The sequence below is a fragment of the Sciurus vulgaris genome, assembly GCF_902686455.1.
Source record: "Sciurus vulgaris genome assembly, chromosome: 15".
Taxonomy (NCBI): Eukaryota; Metazoa; Chordata; class Mammalia; order Rodentia; family Sciuridae; genus Sciurus; species Sciurus vulgaris.
In genome coordinates this window covers 70,857,133-70,878,295 of record NC_136476.1, presented here as the reverse complement: position 1 = coordinate 70,878,295, position 21,163 = coordinate 70,857,133, and the positions used below count along the sequence as shown (strand labels likewise).

Here is a 21,163-nt window from a genome sequence, read left to right as displayed (position 1 = left end):
TGGTCTGTTTATGACCCCCGTCTGCTTCTTAGGAGGTGGCTTCCCTGCGCCGTCCAGAACCCCATGTCTCCGGGCTGTGAAGTCCCCACTTCAGTGTTAAATGGGCTTCCTCAAATGGAGAGGCACAGGGCTGGGTGCTGCACAGGGGTGGGGCATTTGCCCAGCTCGAGGGCCACCTGGGTTTGAGCCCCAGCACCGTAAAAAAAGAAAAAGCGTTCATGTGACCGTGTCGCGGTGGCCTCGTAACCGTTTTTACCTACTGTGAGCTGATTTCTGATGTCCTCTCTGCCGTCAGACCATGGGAAGGAGAAGGCACAGGTGTTCCTGAGCATGCTCTCTCGTCTTGAGCTGGGTCTGGAGAGACCTGTGCAGGTGGGGAGGGCCGGCTGTGTCTCTCCCTACGGCCACGGCCACGTGTCGTTCTCATTGGTGGAGTCCTGGGGCATTTAGGAGGGCGCCAGGTGCTGGTGATCCATGGGGCAGAGCGCCCTGCTGAGCACTTTTTATGTTCCGTCCTAATGAAATCCTAAACAATCTCCCAGGCAGATGCCATCGAAAGATGAGTGAACTGAGGCCCAGAGAGGTTGACGTTTGCCCGAGGACACACAGCAAGGAAGTGATGGAGCTGGAATGGGGATCTGGCCCCAGAACCTCTGTTAACCCTGTAACACTGAATTTGTGTGATGGAAAAACTAAATTCAGCCCTCCCTACCCCTGTCCTGTCCTCTGCTGTCCCCATACTGGCGACTCTTGCCAGATGTTTCTGCCCATTTTGCTCTTGGATTTGAAACCTGGAGGATTCTTCTGCATGTGGAGGATGTGTTCCTGAGATGGCAGGAGGGTTGGCAGAGCAAGGGCAGTGATGATAACGGAGACCAATAATAACTGAAGTGAAGGAAAGCAGAGTGGTCTGCTAGTTTTCTAAAATGGAGGTAATGACATATTAGTCACCAGTATTTGGGAAGTGCTCCCTCTGAGCCAACCATGGTGCTTAGTGAGTGCTGTTTCTGCAGTGAGTCACTTAACACTGCAAGGCAGCACTAGTATTATCATATTTTAAAGATGGACGCCTAAACCCCAGAGAGGTTAAGTAACTTGCCCAAGGTCACACAGCTAGGAGGGGGAGCTGGAATTGGGACCCAGCTGAGTCTGGTGCTCAGTCACAAACGTCTTGTTCCCCTCCCTTCCCTCTCCTAACTCCTCTCCTGCCAGTGCCCGTGTCTCCTACCCTGACTCTCTAGAAGGGGTTCTCAGGCGAGCCAAGAAGGGGCGGAGCCCTGGGGCCTCCCCTGCATGCAGCCTGGTCTCCCCACGGCCTGCCAAGCGGGGGAGGAGCGGGCAGAGTCGCCTCCCCCGTGTGGCACGTCTGCTCTCGCCCTGCACACCCACGTGGTGCGGCCAACGTCTCGTGACGACAGTGAGCAGAAGCCACCAGTGGCCGCCTTGTCTTGCCCGGTGCTCGAGGCAGCCCCTGGGGAGGTCCTGAGTGTCGGGGGATGAAGCGGCTCTCCCGGCACATTCCGAGTGGGCAGAGAAGGGGCGACTGAGGCAGGGCCTCAGGTGGGGACGGCGCGTGGGCCCAGGCAGCCCACTCCCGGGACAGCAAGTCCTCCGACTGGACGCCCGCGCCCATTCACGAGGACTTGCACCGCGCGGCTGCGTCCTGCTCTGCCGGGAAGCCAGCTTGCTATGCTAAGAGCCCCCGGGCACAGGACACCTGGGTCCGGGTAGTGTGGTGCCTGCCATCCCAGGCGAGGCCGCAGCCTGCCTCCGCTTTTAAGATCATTTAAACAGAAATCTGTGATGGAGCTGCATTGGGGGGAGCTAAGACCTGCTGTTAACCCCTCCAGGCACGGTGATGCCGCTACCAGACGCTCACGCTGGTGCGGGCCGCTCGCCTGAACCCCCGCCGCCCAGCGGGCGGAGGCAGGAGGTCACGATTTCAGGCCAGCTGGCAGCTGAGGGAGCTCCCATCTCAGGCACAACCCAGTGACAGCACGTGCTCTGCGGTCCCGCTCCCCGGCTCTGTGGCCTCTGTCTCCCCAGGACTCAGTTCCTCATCTGTAAAGTGGGAGTCTAGGGATCCATGTGCCCGTGTGACCCAAGAGTCGCTGGCAAGCACTCAGTGCAGATGAAAATATTTTTAAAATATGGGTTTTGATTTTATTTTTAATACGATCCTGTAAGGTGTCGGGCAGTGGAGTGATTTGCCCGAGGTCACATTCCAGGAATGTGGCCTGCCTCCCAGGGAAGGGGACAGCCTCGGTTGTCCCTCCAGGTGAGAACGAACCCGAGGCCATCCCGCCAGGCCCTCTCCGGCTGGCCAGCTCCGGCCAGCTCCGGCCCGCCACGCCCTGCAGCAGGACCCAGGGCAGAGCGGCATCCTTGCCAGCGCCTGGCTGCCCTGGGGTCTGGAGAATCCCCCAGCTCTTTCCTCAAGAGGCGGGTGACAACTTCCATGTCGTTGCTGAGGCTGCGCTTGGAGAGCTGGGCGCTGCCTCCTTTCCCAAGCCTGTCCCTGCGGCAGGGACTTCTGTGAGGAGCCATTTCCTTGGGGCCACCACTGGGGTGCAGTGGCCACCTCTTTCTCCCTGGCTGGGGTCCACAGCCCTGGAGCTGAGTTGGCATCTGGCTTCCCTTCCCAGGGACTGTGGAGGTGCCCTGCGTACTTGCCAACGATAGTCCCAATAGTGCCAGCTGTCCTAGGCAGGTCCTGCCAGGACAGCCTGAGCTCCTGGTGTGAAGCCCACTGCCTGGACACACTCAGCAGCTGACACAGGTGCCGTCCGCCTGTGGGCAAGTGCGCCCTAGAGTGAGCCTGGCCCCGTGGCCTCTGCCATCCTCCGGCTGTGATGAGGCACATCCTTCCTAAGAAGCATGGAGTTGTCTTTCTGAGAGAGCAGAGGCCTGCGGGACGGACGGCGGCAGGCTCCCCGGTGGGCAGGTATCCTGGTCCTTCCTGTGGCTGGTGGAAGCTGGCTGCTCGCTTAGCTGGGCGGGCATTAACTGCACTGCAGACACTCGAGGTGCCCGGTCCTTCTCCCCAGCCCTCCTAGGGAGGTCCTCGCTCCCAGGCAGGCTGCCACCAGACAGACTCGGCTCGTCCAGCAGGCCCGTTAGAGCAGAGCCCAGCTGAGATTTGCCTGGCCACAGGGAAAGGAGAGAGCCCCTGTTCGTGAGCTGGGGTCCCTGGACCCTTCCGGCCGCTGGAGGGGTCTACAGCTGGTGCTTTCCGTGGAAACTGTTGTTCCCACGTGGCCAAGCAGGGGCCTAGGGTGGGGTCATAGGCCCAAGACCCCTAAGATGAGGCCTAAGATGTGGCCGCGCTGAGCTCAGGCCCGTGTGTCTGCTGTCTGACGTCACCGGGATTCCCTTTCACAAGGAATTGATTGCCAGCGGCATTGCCTCAGCCACTGCCATGGGACGGGGTGGCGTGAAGGGCTGCACAGTACCCGCATGTCCTGCTCACGGACAGTGGGCCAGGAAGTGGACAGGGCCAGTGGGCGGCTGGTCTCTGGGCCACGGCTGGAAGCCTCGGTGTGAGAGCCGGACCCGCGGGGTTCCTCGTCCCTTGATTCTGGACGTCAATGTTGTCTGCCAGCCGGGGCCCTGGTCCTCCTTCACGTGGCCTCTCACGTCCTCTTTCCATGGGGCTACTGCGGGCTGCCAAGACGGGGCGTAGGAGACGCCAGGCAGTGGACGATGGTGGAGGCTGCATTCTTTCAATGCCACAGCCCCCCGAAGGCAGGTGGCACCACCCGGCAGAGCTGTCACAAGTCCCCACAGGGTCACAGGGAGGAGAACAGACCCCTCGCTTCTGCATGAGTGTCCCCGAGCCTCTGTGACCCGGGACCACAGACAGCATGCTGGGAACAATAGGAAGCACGCAGCTCCGGGAGCCGAAGCCTGCCATCCGGGCGGCAGAGGGTCCCCTCCTTGTCTCTTCCTGCCGGGGACCTCAGCAGTGGCAGCGCAGCCTGGGCCTCCACGCGGCCTCCTTCCCCGCCTGCCTCTCTCGGCTCCCCTCTCTGTCTCTGAAGTTAGGCCCAACCTGGATCCAGGGGATCTCATTTTGAGACGGTAACTAATGGACATCCACCAAGACGCTGTTTCCTGATGGTCACACCCGCCGGTCCTGGGGGTCCTGGCTCAGGTCAGGGACGTTTCCAACTGTGGAGGACACAGTCAGTGCAGAGCTCTGTTGGCTCACGGTTCTGGAGATGGGAGAGGAGAGAGGGACAGGGAAGGCCTCTTAAAGGCCTCACTTGCTGACACTGTGACAATGGCAATTAAGTCGCAACACGAGCTTTGCAAGCTTTTCAAGCCCTAGCAAGCTTCCTGGGCCTGGGACAGCCCCTGGAGTTACAAACACAACCTCTGCCTTTTTTTTTTTTTTTTTTGGTATGGGAGATTAAACCTCAGGCTCGCTCAAGCACTGAGCCGCATCCCCAGCCCTGCTTTGTATTTTATTTAGAGACAGAGTCTCTCTGAATTACTTAGCACCTCGCCCTTGCGGAGGCTGGCTTTGAACTTGTGATCCTCCTGCCTCAGCCTTCGAACCACTAGGATTACAGGTCTGCACCACTGCACCTGGCTTCAGCCTCTGCGGTTAAATTGCAGATAGTTTAGTGGGGCATTGGGAGGAGTAAGCTGTAATGGAGCCAGACTCTTAAAGAGGTACCTACGATTCTACTGCTCATGTGCAGTGAGGTCAAATGACCGGCCCAAGGTCACAGGACCAGGAAGTGGTGGAACCAGACCGTGAACCCAGGCAGACTGATTCCGAATCCTCGTGTTAACCACTGCACACTCTGCCTGTGTTGGGGACTTGGGGGGAGCCTTCACCCCTCTGAGGAGGGCCAGCTGTGGCTACAGAGAGAAGGTGGCCCGCTAGCTGGACTTTCAGGGGGTCCTCTCTTGTAGCAGTTACTTGCTGAGAATCTTCCTGGGCCTCAAGTGCAGGCTTGAGCCCCTAACCACATGGTGTCTACCCCTGCGAGGCGTGCGGTGTGGTCGGAGTGGAGTGTAGACGATGACACGGGCAAGAAAGTACAGGCAACCACCTCCCAGGCAGGAGCCAAGATGCCAGTGGGGGCCAGGTGTGCCCAGTGGGCCGGGCGGGCAGGAGCAGGGAGCAGCATGGGGCAGGCAAGGACCCTGGTCCCAGCAGCTTTCCCGAGACCTGGCTTCTGGCTGGGCAGACCCAGAGAGGCGCTTGGCACTGGAATGGCTTCTGTAAATTCCAACGTCAAGGAGCCAGCGGTTACAAAGCAGATGCAAGGAGCCCCAACATTCAGAGTTTGGGGTGTCAGAAGAACTGGGGTGTTGACCCAAACCCTTTGAGGAAGCTGTTTAATTTAGTTTTTAGTTTAATTTTTTTCCAGCTACCAAGTGAGAAGTTCCATACCTAGGACCTCACCCGGGCAGACATCGCAAACCTCCTGCAGACAGCAGGAGTCGCTGCTTTTGGTTTTAGAGACATAATTCATCTACCCTAACATTCACCCTCTTTCATTCTACAAATCTGTGCATTTGAACAAATTCACAAGACTCTGCAGCTATCCCTGCTATCGGATTTCTGAATGTTTTTATCACGCCCCTTAAATCCCTACACCCATTAAGCAGTCACCCCTATTCCCGCCCTCCACTCCCTGAAAACTCAGTCTCTTGTCTCTGCTGGTTGACCCATGGGGACATTGCATTTTAGTGAATCAGACTGTGTGGCCTTTTCATCTGGCTTCTTTCACTTGACATAATGTCGTCTCTATCGATAAATCTGTTTTTATGGCGGAATATAATTCTGCTGTGGGCTGTGCCACATTTGGCTCCTCGGCTGGCTGATGGACGTTGGGTTGTTCCCATCTGCTCGCGTCTTGTTATAGCTTCTGCTTCTTTTCTTTCCTCTATGATCCCACGATCGGTAGGATACAGTGTCAACTGTTTTGCATTCCTCATCTCTACTCGCATTTTCTTGTGCACGGTAATTAAAAACTTCTCATAAGCACAATTTGTAATAGTTGCAAAATAACATTCCATCCCGGGGCTGGAGTTTAATTACCAGCCATTCCCCTGAAGTCAGGTGCTCAGCTGTTTCTAATTGAAACAAGGTTTTTCGAAGGAGCAACAAATGGGAGAAACCTCAGAGGACCTTTCCAGAGCATCATAAGCCCCCTCCCGACCGACCGTGACCGTGATTCCTCCCAAGGCTGCAAGGCAGGGGTGGGACCTGGTGAAGATTCTTCTCTACCGAGGGGAAAGATCAGCCTGGGACCCCCAAGCACAGGGCATGTGAATGGCAGCCTGTGCTCTGTCACACCTCTGCAGGTTTTTAGACTTTTTATTTTATTTTACCTTATTTTTTGGTACCAGGGATTGAACCCTGGGACACTTAACCACTGAGCCACATCCCCAGTTCCTTTTATTTTTTATTTTGAAAGAGGGTCTCCCCAAGTTGCCTAGGGCCTCGCTGAGTTGCTGAGGCTGGTTTTGAACTCACAATCCTCCTGCCTCAGCCTCTCCAGCCACTGGAATTATAGGTGTGTGCCACCATGACCAGCTCTGCACTTCTCTTTAGGATTATTTGTTTTTCTTTTTGTCCTTGACAATCTGATCTTCACAAATAATTCGGAGCAAACAGAGAATGAAAAAAGAGCCTACAATCAAAATTGCCTGGAATTTACCATTCGGGGCAACTCCGTTGAATGTCTGGGCGTATTTCTTCCCAGTCCTTTCAGCCTAGTTGAAGACCACATCAGATAGGAAATGACCCCAAAGTCCAAGTTCAAACATGAAATGTGTCCAGCACGGACCACGTAGAGAATCCTACACTTTGGGAAACTAGTGCAATGACTTCAGTGTATGTATTTCTAACACATTATGCTTAGGTGGAGAGGAAGGATGAACTTATTTTAGCAAAATTGGGATTAAACTATTTTCTTTCCTTCACTCTGCAACAGTGCAGCATTTAGATCCTTCCATGTCGGAAAGACTTGCAAAATGTTGGTTAAAAAAAAAAAGCAGGGCACAGAGTGCTGTTATGTAATTCCAGCTTTGCTTTTTGGAAGAGGGAGGTCTGTTCATCTGTGTAGGTACATCTGTGTAGACAGTTCCCGAATCGAGAAATGACCCGCCATGTTACTGCTTGGCCTCCGCCCTAACACTTAGAATTCTGGACCTGAGATCTATTTTTAAGGATGGGGTCAGGGTAGGGGTGGGGGAGAAGCTTTTTACAGTCAGTCTACACTGCTTTTTACTATTTGACTATTTGTACTATGGCTGATATATTGGTTTTATAATTTTTAAGAAGTTTGATTAAAAGAAATCATTATATGTCCTTCGATAACATCATTTTTAATGGCATTACAGCAATCGCTGTATGGACATGTGACACAGTGTGTGCCTGTTCTCCAGTTCCTTGATATCTAGGAGGGGGTTCAAACTCTTTCTGTAAATTTACCTTTTGTTTACATATATTGTTTGCCTAGGGTTAATTTCTAGAAGTAAAGTTGCAAATGTTCTTACATCATTTTGTCCAATGTCCCTGAAAGAGTTGTCACCAAGGGGTGCGCCAGCAGCCTTGGCAGGTGCTGCGATCCCTTCTCACCCAGATGGGGCCATGGAAGCCCTCTGTGTTCAGCTCTACTTGGCTCACCGTGAGTGTCTGCCAGGCTTTGGCACCTCAGATGTGGTAGGGAAAATAACAGATCCCCAAAATATCTGCAGCCTAATCTCCAGAACCTGGGAATATGTTTGGTGACATCGGAAAGGTAGACTCAGGTTGCTGCTCAGCTGCCTGGAGCTGAGGAGATGATCCTGGATTAACCCGGTGGATCCTGTGTAATCCTGGGGGCTCTTCCCCGTGGGGGTGGGAACCAGGAAGAACTCAAGATACTCCAGCTGAATGAGAAAGACGTGGCTCTATGCTGCCCGCTCTGAAGATGAAGGAAGGAGCCACCAGCCTAGGAATGTGGGTCATCTCGAAAAGCCTGGAAAAGGCAAGGAAATGGATTGTCCCCAAGACTGTCCAGAAAGAAACCTGGCCATGCTGACATCTTGATTTTAGCCTAATGGGATCTATATTGGACTTGTGACCTTTAGATCCATGAGAAAATAAGTTGTGTTGCTTCAAGCCCCTACATTGGTGGTAACTTGTTACAGCAGCTGTAGAATACTCATGCAGGGCATATGGTATCGCCTGGACCTGTTCTAGTTGTGACCCTGACAGGCACTTGGTTCTCGCCTCCTGGTCTCCATCATCTCGTATTGGTGTCGATGGCATTGCTGGCTTCCTGCTAACAGCTGGAGGATGCTAACGTGTTTGGAAGGCAGGTCGACCTCCTCCTTTCTGACCACAAACTACAGAAATGAAAGCCACTCTTGTCTTGGATACCCTGACCTCCCCACCGAGGCTGGGAAGAAGTGTCTTCACGTGTTTTCTTTGAAGTCATCTCAGTCTTCCCAGGTGGTGACTCCACCTGAGTCACCGCTGTTCCGAGATGTGCCACGATGACTTTCACCCTTTCTCTTCTGTCACCGCTCCCCCTCCCCCATGCACTGAAGTCGTACCTCTTGTGCCCTTTTAATCCTGAGTACTTCAGTATACTTTTTGCCCCAAGAACAAGGACATCATTCTTGTTCTTGCAAAACAGAGATCAAAATCAGGGACTTCGGCTCGGTGCTGCTCTATCCAGCGTGCGGGCCTCGTCCCAGCCTTGCCTCTTGTCCCAGGACTGTCCTTTTAGAGCCGCTGTTCTTCTGGTCCAGGAGCGAATCCAGGATCGCACCTTGCAGTTTGCTCAGGTGACTGCTGAGTGTCATTTAATCTGGAGCAGTTGCCCGGCCTTCCTGCACCGCCCGTGACACGGACGCTTTTGGAGAACGCTGGCTCTTTCTGTCGTCACACGTCCCTCTCTCTGGGTTGTCTGACTTCTCCTGTGATAGGGGCGGGGTCTGTTTTGGCAGGAACACCCCAGCCATGTGGCTGGGTCTTGGCTGGGTCCTGCGACGTCAGTTGGTGCCGTTATCAGGGAGGGTAACCTTGATCACCAGAGTAAGTAATGTCGGCCAGGTTCCTGGGCTCCAAAATGACTGTTTTCCTTTTTGTAATTAGTAACTCGCTTGTGGGTGGTATTTTGGGACTCTGAATATCCTGTTCCTCCTCACTCTTCACCTCCGAGATTTGCCTGATTCAGTTTGTTTTATAAAAGTGTAAAAACCCAGAGGGCATCTCCCCACGGGGGAGCTTTGTCCTCTTGTTTGCTTAGTGTAAACCTGTGCTCAGGCATTCTCGCTGTATTTGTGGAGTTATCATTTATCATCAGCCCTGTTTATTTTGATGCTCAAAGATTTAGGCATAGTGGCCCCTTCCAACCAGCTCCCATATCCTTTTGACAAGCGCCTGTCGTTCCTCGAGAATCTCCATACTTTCTGACTCAAGAAGATGGTTCGGGCTCATCCCGGGGGCCCTTCTCCCGGGACCCTGGCTCCTCACCTACAGGAGTGGGGTTTAGGAATCAAGATGTGCAGACTTGCTGGGCTCATTGCTGCTGGGGGTCACAACCTGCAGGCCTCTGAGTGGCAAACCTTGGAGGCATGTGTGTTTGCACACCCGCCTGCGTGTCCCATCCTGCAACACACGTGTGCATGTGAGTACACACATGCACACACACATGAAGTGCATGCAGTTGGATGTCTCCATAGGCTGCGAGCTCATTCCCCAAGGCCCCCTCCTTGGGTCTAACCCCCGAGTCCTTCCTCCCTTCTTCCATTTCTTCGACAGTGAGAGATCAAGATCCCAATTTCAACACAGTTACTCATGTACTCAGTGTTACCAGACACAAAAGTAGTTTGGGGTGGCCACATGTGTACCATGGGATCAAAAGCCTGCTGGGGAGAGATTTGTTGGTGTTTGGTCTTTAACCTGAGGGTCTGATCCTCAGAGTGCTCTGAGAGTTGGGTCAGGAATTTCCTCTTCCCCTTCACTGTTGTGGTGATGTATCTGAAACTGGTTCACGTATTTCCGCTGGAATTCAATAGGGCTTCCCCTTGTCTTTGATTTAATTTTACTTTCTGAGTAACTCAAACATCAAAACCATACAAAACGTCACACTCAGAGTGGCAGAACTACCCTACATCCCTTCTTATGCATTCTCACCCCCTCAGCACAGGCAACCAAAGAAATGAGTTTCTGGTTTTTCCGTCTGGCTTCTTTTTGCAAAAGTCAACAGGTCAGGTATACTTTTCCTTAGTTCTTATATAAAAAGAAGCATGCTACAGGTATTTTTTTGGATGTAATTGTTCAACATAATATCTTGGCAATCTCATTATGTCACTACACACAGATCTTTGCCATTCTTTTCACAGCTGTATGGTATTCCACTGTGTGATTTTTTTTTTTTTTTTTGCCATATTTTATCTGAACTTTCTCTTCTGTATGGACATTTAGATTATTTTCAAGGTTTTCTAATTAAAAACAATGAATAACCATGTGTTTATGCATTTTTTTTCTTTGGGAAGTATATCTTCATGGTACATTTAAGTGGTCCATCCTGAATTCCCGCCATGTGTGAGCCTGCTGTTTCCCCAAAACTGACAAGTGCCGTGAAGTTTTAAAATTTCTTTCCAATCTGAAAGGTGAGAATTGGCAACTTGTTGTGGCTTTATTTTGCAATTCTTGTACTATGCATCAACTTGAACATCTTTTCATATGTTGTAGAATTATTTTTGTCTTTCATTTCTTGTGACTTGTTCATGACTTGTTATCTTTTTCAATCAGTGTTTTGGATTTATCCTCCATAACGTTTAAAAATGTCCTTTATCTGTGGCATACACCACAGATGTTCTCTGCCATGTCTCTCAGCACAGGCTCACTGACCGCTGTTAAGCAATAGAAATTCTTTTCCCCCAGGTCTAGAGGCTGGGAAGGCCAGGACCAACCAGCTGCTAGCTCCTTCCCACTGTGCCCTCGAGGGCTGAGAGGGAACTCTGGAGTCTCTTCATCTTACCATGCACCAGACCTCCTGGGTCAGGGCCCCTTGATGATCTCAGTGACATTTGTAACCTCCCAGGAGGCCCTGCCTCCAAACACAGACCGGTTTGGTTCAGCTGGGCTTAGGGTTGGGGGGGGGGGCAGCAGGGAACCACACTGGTTTTGGCTGATTGTCTTTTTTTTTTTTAATATTTTTTAGTTGTCTTTAGACCTTTATTTTATTTATTTATATTTGGTGCTGAGGATGGAGCCCAGTGCCTCACACATGCGAGGCAAGCACCCTGCCACTGAGCCACAACCCCAGCCCGATAGAGTCTTCTTCAATGCAAAAGTCTGGTTGTGTCCAGATGAACTGTCAATCTTTCCTTGAACTTGAGCACTAGCTAAAATATCTTTCTCTGGCCGGGAAGTAGAGGAAGTACCCATTTCCCCAGGATGCGCGTGTACACTTCGGAGCTCCGGTCTGTGGGCGTTTCTTCTCCCAGAGGGCGGCAGCTGTTCTCTCCTTCTGTGCACGACAGCTGGGTGGCCCGGTACTGCCTGTTGAAAGCCTGTCTTTGCCATGGAGCTTGTTGCATGCTACCTGTCCATTGCATGCTACCCGTCCCCGTGTCCTTGGGCCTGAACTCAGGCAGTGCTACCCTGCTGACAGGCGGAACTGCTGGGTATGCCGGGCTTCAGGCCCCAGGGCTCCTCCGAGGACCCCTCCCTGCTGGTGCTGCAGGACCATTCATGGGGCTTTGTAGATTAAAACAAAAATTAATTTTATTCACAAATAATAAAAATAATTTTTATTTAAAAATTATTCCTAAATAGTAAAATTATTTTATTTTAAAAGTTAATAGATGTATTTTCAGAGCAGTTTTGGGTTTACAGAAAAGTTGAGCAGGCAGCACTGAGCAGCCCCATCGTCCTTGGTTCCCCCACCCCTGGCTGCCCCTGCTAGTCACCCGAGTGGGGACAGGAGGGGTACCTTTGTTGCCATTCATGAGCAGTACTGGTAACATCACTAACAGCTGTGGTTGACATCAGCGCTCCCAGTTCCGTGGGGTTTTTTGTTTGTTTGTTTTGGGTACTGGGGCCTTTGACCACTGAGCCCTGTCCCCAGCCCTTCTTATTCTTTGTGTGGGGCAGGGTCTCGCTGCACTGCTTAGGGCCTCCCTAAGTTGCTGAGGCTGGCTTTGAACTCGCGATCCTCCTGCCTCAGCCTCCTGAGCCACTGGGATCATAGTCTTGCGCCACCGAGCCCCAGGACGGTTCTGTTTTGATAAATGCAGGCCACCGAGCCAGCACGCCGGCACCATTCAGAGTAGTTTCACTTCCTAAAATTCCCGTGCCCTACTCATCATGCCCCCGCCCAGCCCCAGGCACCCACTGATCTTCAGGCTGTTTCTGTCCTCCTGAATGTCACAGAGCTGGGACCACAGGGCCTGCTGGCTCTCCTGCCTGGCTTTTCCTCCCTAGCAATATGCATTTCCTCTAACTTCACTTTGCATGGAGACATCATATGGGACATCTTTATGGGGAAGCGAGGCTTGCGTCTCCTGACCCTGATCATCTGCCCGTGCGGGGAGCTCGCCGAGGCTTCTGCTGTTCTGCAGTTTATCACAGATCATTGTGCCCAGTAGTCACTGTGCTTAGCGATGTGCCTTTCCGGCTCCTCCAAGTACATTTTGATTGTTTTTTCTTTCGCACAAACTCTCCTATTGTCTGACACCCGCTTGCCCGAGTTGGTCTCCTCTGACTTACAACGTTGAGCGTAAGAGCGCAGAAGGGAATGGGTAAGCCGTGATGCCGAGCCCCTTCCAAGGACAGGCTTTCCTCCCTCTGGAGGCTCAGCGTCTCTCCGCACCCGGGATGTCTTACTTACTCCCAAGGGCCTTGTCACCTCTGTCCCCGTGGCAAATGGGGCTTCCCTCCCTTCGCATCCTCTAACCGTAGGACGCTCCTTCTCGGTGTCGCTGGGCCGCGGGCACCCGCCCTGCTGCGTACACCCGACCTTCACGCAAATGGAGCGTCCCGCCTGTCCGTGGGGACGGCTTGCTCAGGGTGCCCCTGCCGCCCCGTTCACTTCACTGCCTGTTCGTGGACTCGGGTATTTGTTGGGCGCTTCTGTGTGCCACTGGCAGGGACGCAGCCCACTGGCTTCAGTGCCGACCTCCAGCATGGTCTCAGTGACAGTACCCCAGGGGGATTGGGGACACCTGCCTCAGAGGAGGAGGTGCCCTTCGAGTCGGGAGCTGAAGGCGGAATGGGCATCACCCAGGTGAAGAAGGGAGGGAAAGTGTGTGGGGGGAGGAGCAGCATCTGCACAGCCTCCGGGGGGAGGGCCCGGGTCGGTGGGAGGGGCTGAGGTGGGCAGGCAGCTCAGGCCCTGAACCCCTGGAGGAGGAGCTGGAAGCCCCTGGGGCTGTTAGGGAGGGTGAAAGATGGTCCAGCAGAGTGGCCCTCATTCACCTCTGGCCATCAAAATGGACCTTCGAGTCATCTGAGTTGAAAGGTTGAGTGGCAGGTGCCAGTCTGGGTGGGGCCCAGAAGAGCAGCCAGGCTGGGTTCATCCGGCTCTGCTGCTTCTACACTGGGTGTCCTTGGGCAAGTGACTTCACCTCTCTGAGCCGCACTGTTCTCATCTATAAAACAGGAAGCCTTGCCTGCCTGGTTTAGTGCTAAGTTTAGAACTGAATTTTACCAGGTGGGCGGCCTCAGTGAGGCACTCTGGGGTCTCTGGTTATTATTTGTTCTGTGTTTGATGCCTGTCATTGCTGGATGTTTACTATGGAAGCTAGATTTTCCTGTGGGAAGACTCAAGAGCAACCTCTCACACGCCTGGCTCTGAACTTGACTCTGGGTCCAACCTTGGGCACGTCCTTTCCCCTCTGGCCTCAGTTTCCCACTCACAAGCCGAGGGTTAGGGCAGGCCCTTGCAGAGGGTTGCCCATATCAGGAATAGGCAGGACTGACGGCAGATCTGCCGGTGCCAGAGAAGGATCCAGAAAGGGCAGGGCCGTGCACTGGCAGTGGGTGTGTGGGGCTTTGCAGTGCTGACCTTGGTCTTCTGGCTGGGTTCTGCCTTGGGAGCGCTGAGCCTCAGAGGGCTCCTCGAGAGTTCCCCCACCCAGCTCTGGCCCCGAGCTTGCCCTGGAACTGTCTTGACATTTATCTGGATCTTCCTGTTTTTACTTTTTTTAAACATGGGCAAGGTTTACTGACTTCTGAACTGTTGGGAAAAACTAATGTTGTCTCATTAAAACTGCATTGTTCACTTGTACTGAAAGGGGGAAAAAAACCATTAAAGTTTTATACCTGACACGGAAAACTATTAAAGATTCATAATTGCAAAAAAAAAAAAAAAAACCTCTTTAATAGAATTTGAATTTTCATTGTGGCAACGCTGCCAACCACCCGGTCCTTGCCTGAAGCCACAGAGTCCATTTCAGTACAGCCTCAGGGAGGTGGGGAAGGAGGCCAGGAAGCAGGCTCCCCTCGAGTCCCTTAGGCTCAACCTGAGTCCGGGAAGGAAGAGTTCCCAGCTTCCAGATCCTGGAGGGATCTGGCTCTTTCAGATCTCTCTCCCCACAGCCTCAGGGGAGGGAGCTCAGAGCTGCTGCCATTCGATTTGATTCGCACAGGGTCTTCTTGCTAGTCTGTTTTCAGTTCCCATCACCAGGCATGAAGAGAACACCTACTGTGTGCATGGTCCAAATCCCAGGGCCAAGCGGGGTAAGAGGAGCTGGAAGAGCAGTTGGCTTTTCTTAAAGGGGACTTACTTGTTTGAGCAGGGACTTTGACAACTGGTGGAACAAAGGCCACCACTGGTCACCTCCCTCCTGGCTTCAACCTCCTCCTCTGCAAGATGGGGTGACAGTATCTGTGCTTCGTGGGTGTGGCCAGTGTGTGGGTCAGCTGAAGCTGGGAGGAGGGGAGGTGGGTGTGGCCTTGAGACCCACGGAGTGGGGGTGGCAGATCTGGTTGGTGAGTGGTCAGTGGCTGGCTTCTGGGTAAGCATGGTTTTCCAAAAATGCAGCTAACATTTATTGAGCACCTATTGTATGTTAGGCACTCTTTTTTTCTTTTGGTACCAGAGATTGAACCCAGGGGTGCTCAACCACTGAGCCACATCCCGAGCCTTTTTTTTTTTTTAATCTTTTTATTTTGAGACAGGGTCTCACTCAGGTGCTGATGCTGGCTTTGAACTTGGAATCCTCCTGCCTCAGCCTCTGGAGCTGCTGGGATGATAGGCCTGTGCCACCCCACCTGGCTTAGGTCTGCTTTATATGTGTCCATTCAGCAAATATTTGTTGAGCATTTACTGTGTTCCACTTTAGGCGCTGGGGATACAGTGAGGGCATTAACTCACCTGTGAGGTGCGTCCTGATAGTATCTCCCTTTTCCAGAGGAGATAAGTGAGGCCCAGAGAAGTTAAGTAAATTCCCCAAGGTTCTACAGCAAGTAAGTGGCGGGGTCTGATGTAGACCCAGACTCTGGGTTTGGGCTCCTGCTGGGCCTCGCCTGCAGCCGGCACCAGTCTCCCCATTCGTTCACCATCCACTGAACACCCGCCACCTGCGCTGAGCTGGAGAAAGGAGGCACAGGAGCGAGGAAGAGAGCCGGAAGGGCGGACTCCAGTGCCGGCTCATTCACCGAGTTGCTGTGTGACCCTGAGCAAGCCGGTGGACATCTCTGAACCCGTCTTCTCTGGACAGGAAGTGAATGAAGAGCCGTGGCCAGCCTCCCTGCGTCTCTGGCCTCTGCGGCATGCTCCCGTGGGTTCTCCCAGCTCCCGGGAAGTGATGGCCTGCCACACCGGCCTCAGATGAGAACACTAAGCCTCCTTGAAGGTCGTGCGGGACCACTCCGCTACGATGTCACGGTTGCCAGATTTCAAAACTCCATGCCCTGCTGACCCATGGGCTGCCGTGTGCAGCAGGGAACACCTGTGTTGCTGGGAAGGGTGTGCGGCCAGCTGACCTGGCAGGGCTCCTGGATGGCAGGGAGTTTCCCACGAGTGGAGGAGGGGAGCGAGCTGGGCTCGGTAGATGTAGCTCAGACCACCTCTGATGCTGGGTGGGCAGTGGCAGCCCTGGACACCAACCCGGCCTAGGCCTGGAGGAAGAGGGACAGCAGGGGCCGGGAAAGAGATAGGAAGGTGGTCAACTCAGTTTAGGGCTGTTCCCCAGCTGGACAGCACAGAGGCCCCAGGCAGCATCTGCCTGTCCTGCAGGGACAGACTTATTTAACAGGCACGAGGAACATTGCTCACACAGCGGAGACGAGATCTCTCGGATAGCAGGGCACGGTTTGCAGCTGAGCGTGGGGGTGTGCTGGTCACTCACAGGCCCAGGTTGCATCTGCCCCTGCCCCACCCCCCATCAGGAGCCACTCGTTCTAGACATGACCAACACCCTTACCCCAGAGCTGCCCGGTTTAGGTAATAAACATATAAGATGCTCATGGAAATTGGAGTTTCAGATAAGCAATGAGCACTTGTTTCAGTAAATGTATGTCCCATGTAATAGTTGGGACATAGATGTATTTTAAAAGCGTTTGCTGTTTATCTGAAATTCAGGTTTAACTGGACAGCCTGTATTTTTCCTGCAACCTTCCACCAGATGCTGGTGGCACTGAGTTGTTCCCTCCCTCCCCTTCCCTCTGTCCTGGACCCATAGAGAGAGGCTGGCTCACAGGATGCTCCTATCCATCTGGCCTGTCAGACACCAGTTCCCTTAATTAAACTGCTGGGGATGAAATCAAATGTATTAAAGTTGGATTAAAATTGATTCCCTTAGCTCAACAAAAGCCAGAGCTGTTGACGGAGATACTTAAGAAAACAGAGCACTTGGGCAGATGAGAAGTGCACCCTTGGCTGCAGCTCTGAGCAGCGGTGGCAGCCAGCGAGGCCTGTGGGGCCAGAGACGGAGGTGGGCCTGCGGTGGGTAGGCGACCTGGATTGGGTGCGAGTGGGCCTGGCTGGAAGTGAGCTTCCCCTCTGACTCAGGCAGGCCGCGTCCCTGGGGAAGCTGTTCTTGGCTGCAGCTCTGCTCTGAGCGTCAGAGAAGGACGACCGGAGAATGGCCAGGAGTGGGCAAGGCAGAACTGGCAGAATCCACACCATGTTGCAAAGCCCTGTGTGCCCGGGGCCAAGCCCGGAGCCAGGCTTCTCGTCTTACCTGTTCCCATCTCAAGCTCTTCCGGAGGAATCCTGGGGCTGCCTAAGTCCTCTGGGCCTGGGCTTCGCCACCAGGTGCCCAGGACTTGGAAAGGGAGGAAGAATTGTAGGCAAGGGGGTGGGAGGGGTCAGGGCTGTGGCATCTGGCATGGAAAGACAAGCGCTGGCAACGAGAATCTTGGAGAAGGATGATCCTGGACTAGGAGCTTGTTGTTACCCCCGAGGCAAATGAAACCCAAAAGCCAGCGGGGGAATCTGGGGACTCACACAGCCTGCGAGTAGCAGAACCGAGATTTGAACCCCTGTCTTGGGTGTGAAGCCCTTCACCATAGTGCTTTGCCATCTCCTGGGTGATGGGAGGTCGTTGGACATTTTCAAGTGGGTGGGATATCACGAAAGCAAGAAGTCGGTGAAATTCATCTGGCCCTGTGTCTGTGGCCAGTTCAGATGTAAATGCACTCAGGGGTGACACCTTGGGACGCTAGGGATCAGCAGGTGGGGGGCACCCAGGAGGGGGACCAGCAGGGCGGATCTGCTAGAGGAGCTGCTCAGAGAAACAGGGCAGAGTTGATGGGAGGTCAGAGCTTCAGACGTGGCCGCTGTGGGCAGGGCGGGGAAGGGTGGTGGACTTCGGACATGCTGGATTTGAAGTGATCTTGTGATTCCCAAACAGAGCTCCTGGCAGCAGCTCAGTAGTAGACAGCAGAGGCCATGGGGCCACCTGACCTGGGCTTGCATCCCACTTGTCCTCCTCATTAGCTGGTGACCACCAGCAGCGGGTTGAGCACCCTTTGGATCTGAAGTGCTCCGAAATCCTGTCAATTTTGAGAGCCGACATGATGCGCGAAAGGTCTCAGATTTCAGAGCACTTCAGATTCCAGATGTTCTCAGCCAGAAGGTCTATGCAACTCTTTCAGAGTCAGAAAAACTCCGAAATCAGAAACGCTTCTGGTCCCAAGCTTTCTGGATAAGCCTTGAGGATCCCTGAGCCTGTTTCTCTCCGGTGGATGAGGAGTAACCGCAGCTCCTCTGTAGGATGCTGGGGATCCCAAGTGAGGAGAAGCTTATAAAGGGACAAACACCACTGGCGAATGTGCTTGTCCCTGCAGGACTGGGGCAGAGATGGGTCTGGAGCTAGGACTGGATGGGAGTAAGGGTCCTTTCATGGGGGGACAAATGGAGGATGGTGGGAACGCGAGGTGAAGAGAATAATTCTATACGATGACCCCGCTCTGCTGGCTCCCCACTCGCAGCCTCGCCTGGCCTGAGGGGACAGGAAATGTCACATTCCTCAACAAACTGAGGCAGGGGCAGAAGGCCTGGCAGTCAGCGTGGATAACGAACGATGGGGGTCGAGAGAAGACGAGGGCTGGTGACTGGGTTGCCGCCACCTCTCGGGATCACACCTCCCTGCTCCAGGGATTGCTGGCCCTTACCCCGGGCCGCTCCGCCCTGCCCTTGGGCACACACGGAGGAGAAAGAGAAGGTGCGGGAATCTCGGGTCTATAAAAGAGCAAGACACACTCTGGGCTGAGAAGTCTGTCTCTGTTCCTTTCTTAAATAAAACTTGCTTTCCGCATTGCCTCCACGTTTCTCAGGTGTTCGATCTTAACACGGGGCAAGGAAGACCCCATCCTGACTTCCAAGACCAGTATCACTTTTATTCATTCCATGACTTTACCGAATTCCTCTGTGTGGGCACCCTGGGAATCCAGAGCGGAGAGGCTGATGGGGAACCCAGTTATAGCACCAAACTGGGTCTGCTTTTTTTTGTAGGGGGATTGAACTCAGGGGCACGCCACCACTGAGTCACATCCCCAGCCCTATTTTGAATTTTATTTAGAGAGGGTCTCACTGAGTTGCTTAGTGCCTTGCTTTTGCTGAGGCTGGCTTTGAACTGTGATCCTCCTGCCTCAGCCTCCCGAGCTGCTGGAATTAGAGGTGGGCACCACCTAGCCCGGCTCTGGGCCTGCTTTTGACCTGTGAGCAACACCAGCAGGAGCAGGTGGCCTCCCAGCACGGCGTGTGGCCTAGGGTGGGGAGCAGGTACCGTCTGGGGGTACTGGGCGCGCAGTGCAGACCACGTGCTGGGAAACTGGGGCCAGGAGTTGGTTCCAGCCTCGTCCTCACATCTTTCCTCTGGACCCCCCCACGCGGCTCCCCTGGTCAAATCTTACTCTGAAAAATGCTGGCAAAACCCGAGAAGTCAGCCACGTGCTGTCAGCAGGCAGGGGCACCAGGGAGAAGAGACACAGCTCAGAATAGCCAGCATCCGAGTTGCCCTGGGGGCAGGGCACAGGGACCCTGGGCAGCCCCTTCCCACCCCACACCAGCCTCTTCCTGTTCTGTCAGGCATTTTTTATCTGAAGATTAGGTTTTCTACCTCTATTTTTTAATCCTCTCATAAAAAATGTGTTTTTTCCCATATCACAAAATTAAACTGCTGGCTCATTGTACCCCCCTCCTAAAAAATATAGATGTATATATTTCACTGATTTTATATAAATATTATATATAATGCATAAAATAATATAATATAAATATATATAAAATCAGTGAAAGGCTAGTTGTCTCATTCATTGCTTTTGTCTTTAAATTAAAATGCTGTTTACATGTTAAGGTGAAAATCTCAATAGTGTAGACGCGTGGAAGGAAAACAACCACTGTCTGCCTTCACACTTCTTGCCTTATCCCACCACTAGATTCACCCCCCACCACCACTCCCATCCCAGCCAGGAGACTTTGGGGGTTGCAGACCTGCCCCTCGGAGCCTTGCTGGGGTGAGCAGGTGCCCCTCTAGTAGCAGGAGCTTGGTCTCAGGCTTTGAATTGGAAGCCAGCTCTGCCATTCCTTGCTGTGTGACCCTCAGACATTCACACACCTCTCTGAGCCTCGACCACCTCCTCGGCAGACTGGGAGAGAGCTGGGAGGCCCCCAGGATGTGTCCCCGTGCTGCAGACAGCCCAGGTGACAGTCGTGCGCGGGTCTTGACAGGTTGGGGACCAGATTCTGGAGGTGAACGGGCGGAGCTTCCTCACCATCCTACACGACGAGGCGGTCAAGCTGCTCAAGTCATCTCGGCACCTTATCTTGACCGTGAGGGACGTTGGGAGGCTGCCGCACGCCCGCACCACGGTGGACGAGACCAAGTGGATCGCCAGCTCCCGGATTGGGGACAGCGCCACCAGCTCGGCAGGGTCTGGCCTCTGCGCACGCGCACACGGGGCTCCGGGACCCTGGGCGGTTTCCCAGTCAGGACGTCCCGCCCGCCACCTCGCTACGCTCGGGCTGGAACTGGAGCTGGAGCTGGAACTGGAGCTGGAACCCGGCTTCCCAGCACCAGGATCCCTTGTATTTCCAGGACGTGGCTTTGGGCAGACCCCTCTCCCCTGGCCTTAGTTTCCCCATGGAAAGCTGACATGCAGACCCAGGGGGCAGTCCCTGGTTTAGTACTTCATCTGAAAAGTGACCCCGACCCCTCCCAGGTCTGCTAATGAGGATACCAGAGTTAACCTGGGTGCAGGAACCCAGAGGTCACAACACGAGGTTCGGTTGCCAGGTGGCTGCAGAGGTGCCAGTAAGGCGGCACGTCACCTTTGGTCTCTGTGGGAAGTCTCAGCCTGGCGGCCAGTAGCCCCTGGCCAGACACATCCCAGCACGTCCTCTCTCCTTTCCTTTCTTTTTCCTGCCTAATGTTCTATTTATTTTTTTTAAATCAGTCACCAACATTCAAAAAGACATCAGGTTTCACATAAAAAACTGAATTTCTGTCTATTAAAAACCAGGACATTTGAGCTTGAGCCTTCTCCCCCTGCCCCCGAAAGCATGGACCAGAGCTGAGTGGCCCTGCGAGTTGCCTGGGGATCCCCAGTCCACTTGCCCCCGGGGCCAGGGCCTTGAGCTGCACGTCCCAGCCCTTCCTTCTCCTCTGTTGTTCCCAGATGCTGAGCTGGGAGTGCTCAGTCCCGCAGGGGCAGGGACAGATCAGAAGCCCACCTTGCGTGGGGTGA

At 53.6% G+C, this 21,163-nt stretch overlaps 1 protein-coding gene across 3 annotated transcripts in view; it reads left to right on the top strand.

The window, feature by feature from the left end:
* The window catches only part of WHRN (whirlin), an 83,622-nt gene that overhangs the window by 42,362 nt on the left and 20,097 nt on the right, over positions 1-21,163 (top strand). For all 3 annotated transcript variants that reach the window (XM_079112275.1, XM_079112276.1, XM_079112277.1), the window contains exon 4: positions 20,148-20,350. In XM_079112275.1, the coding sequence (XP_078968401.1) occupies positions 20,148-20,350 (203 nt within the window). The remainder of the gene's footprint in view (positions 1-20,147; positions 20,351-21,163) is intronic.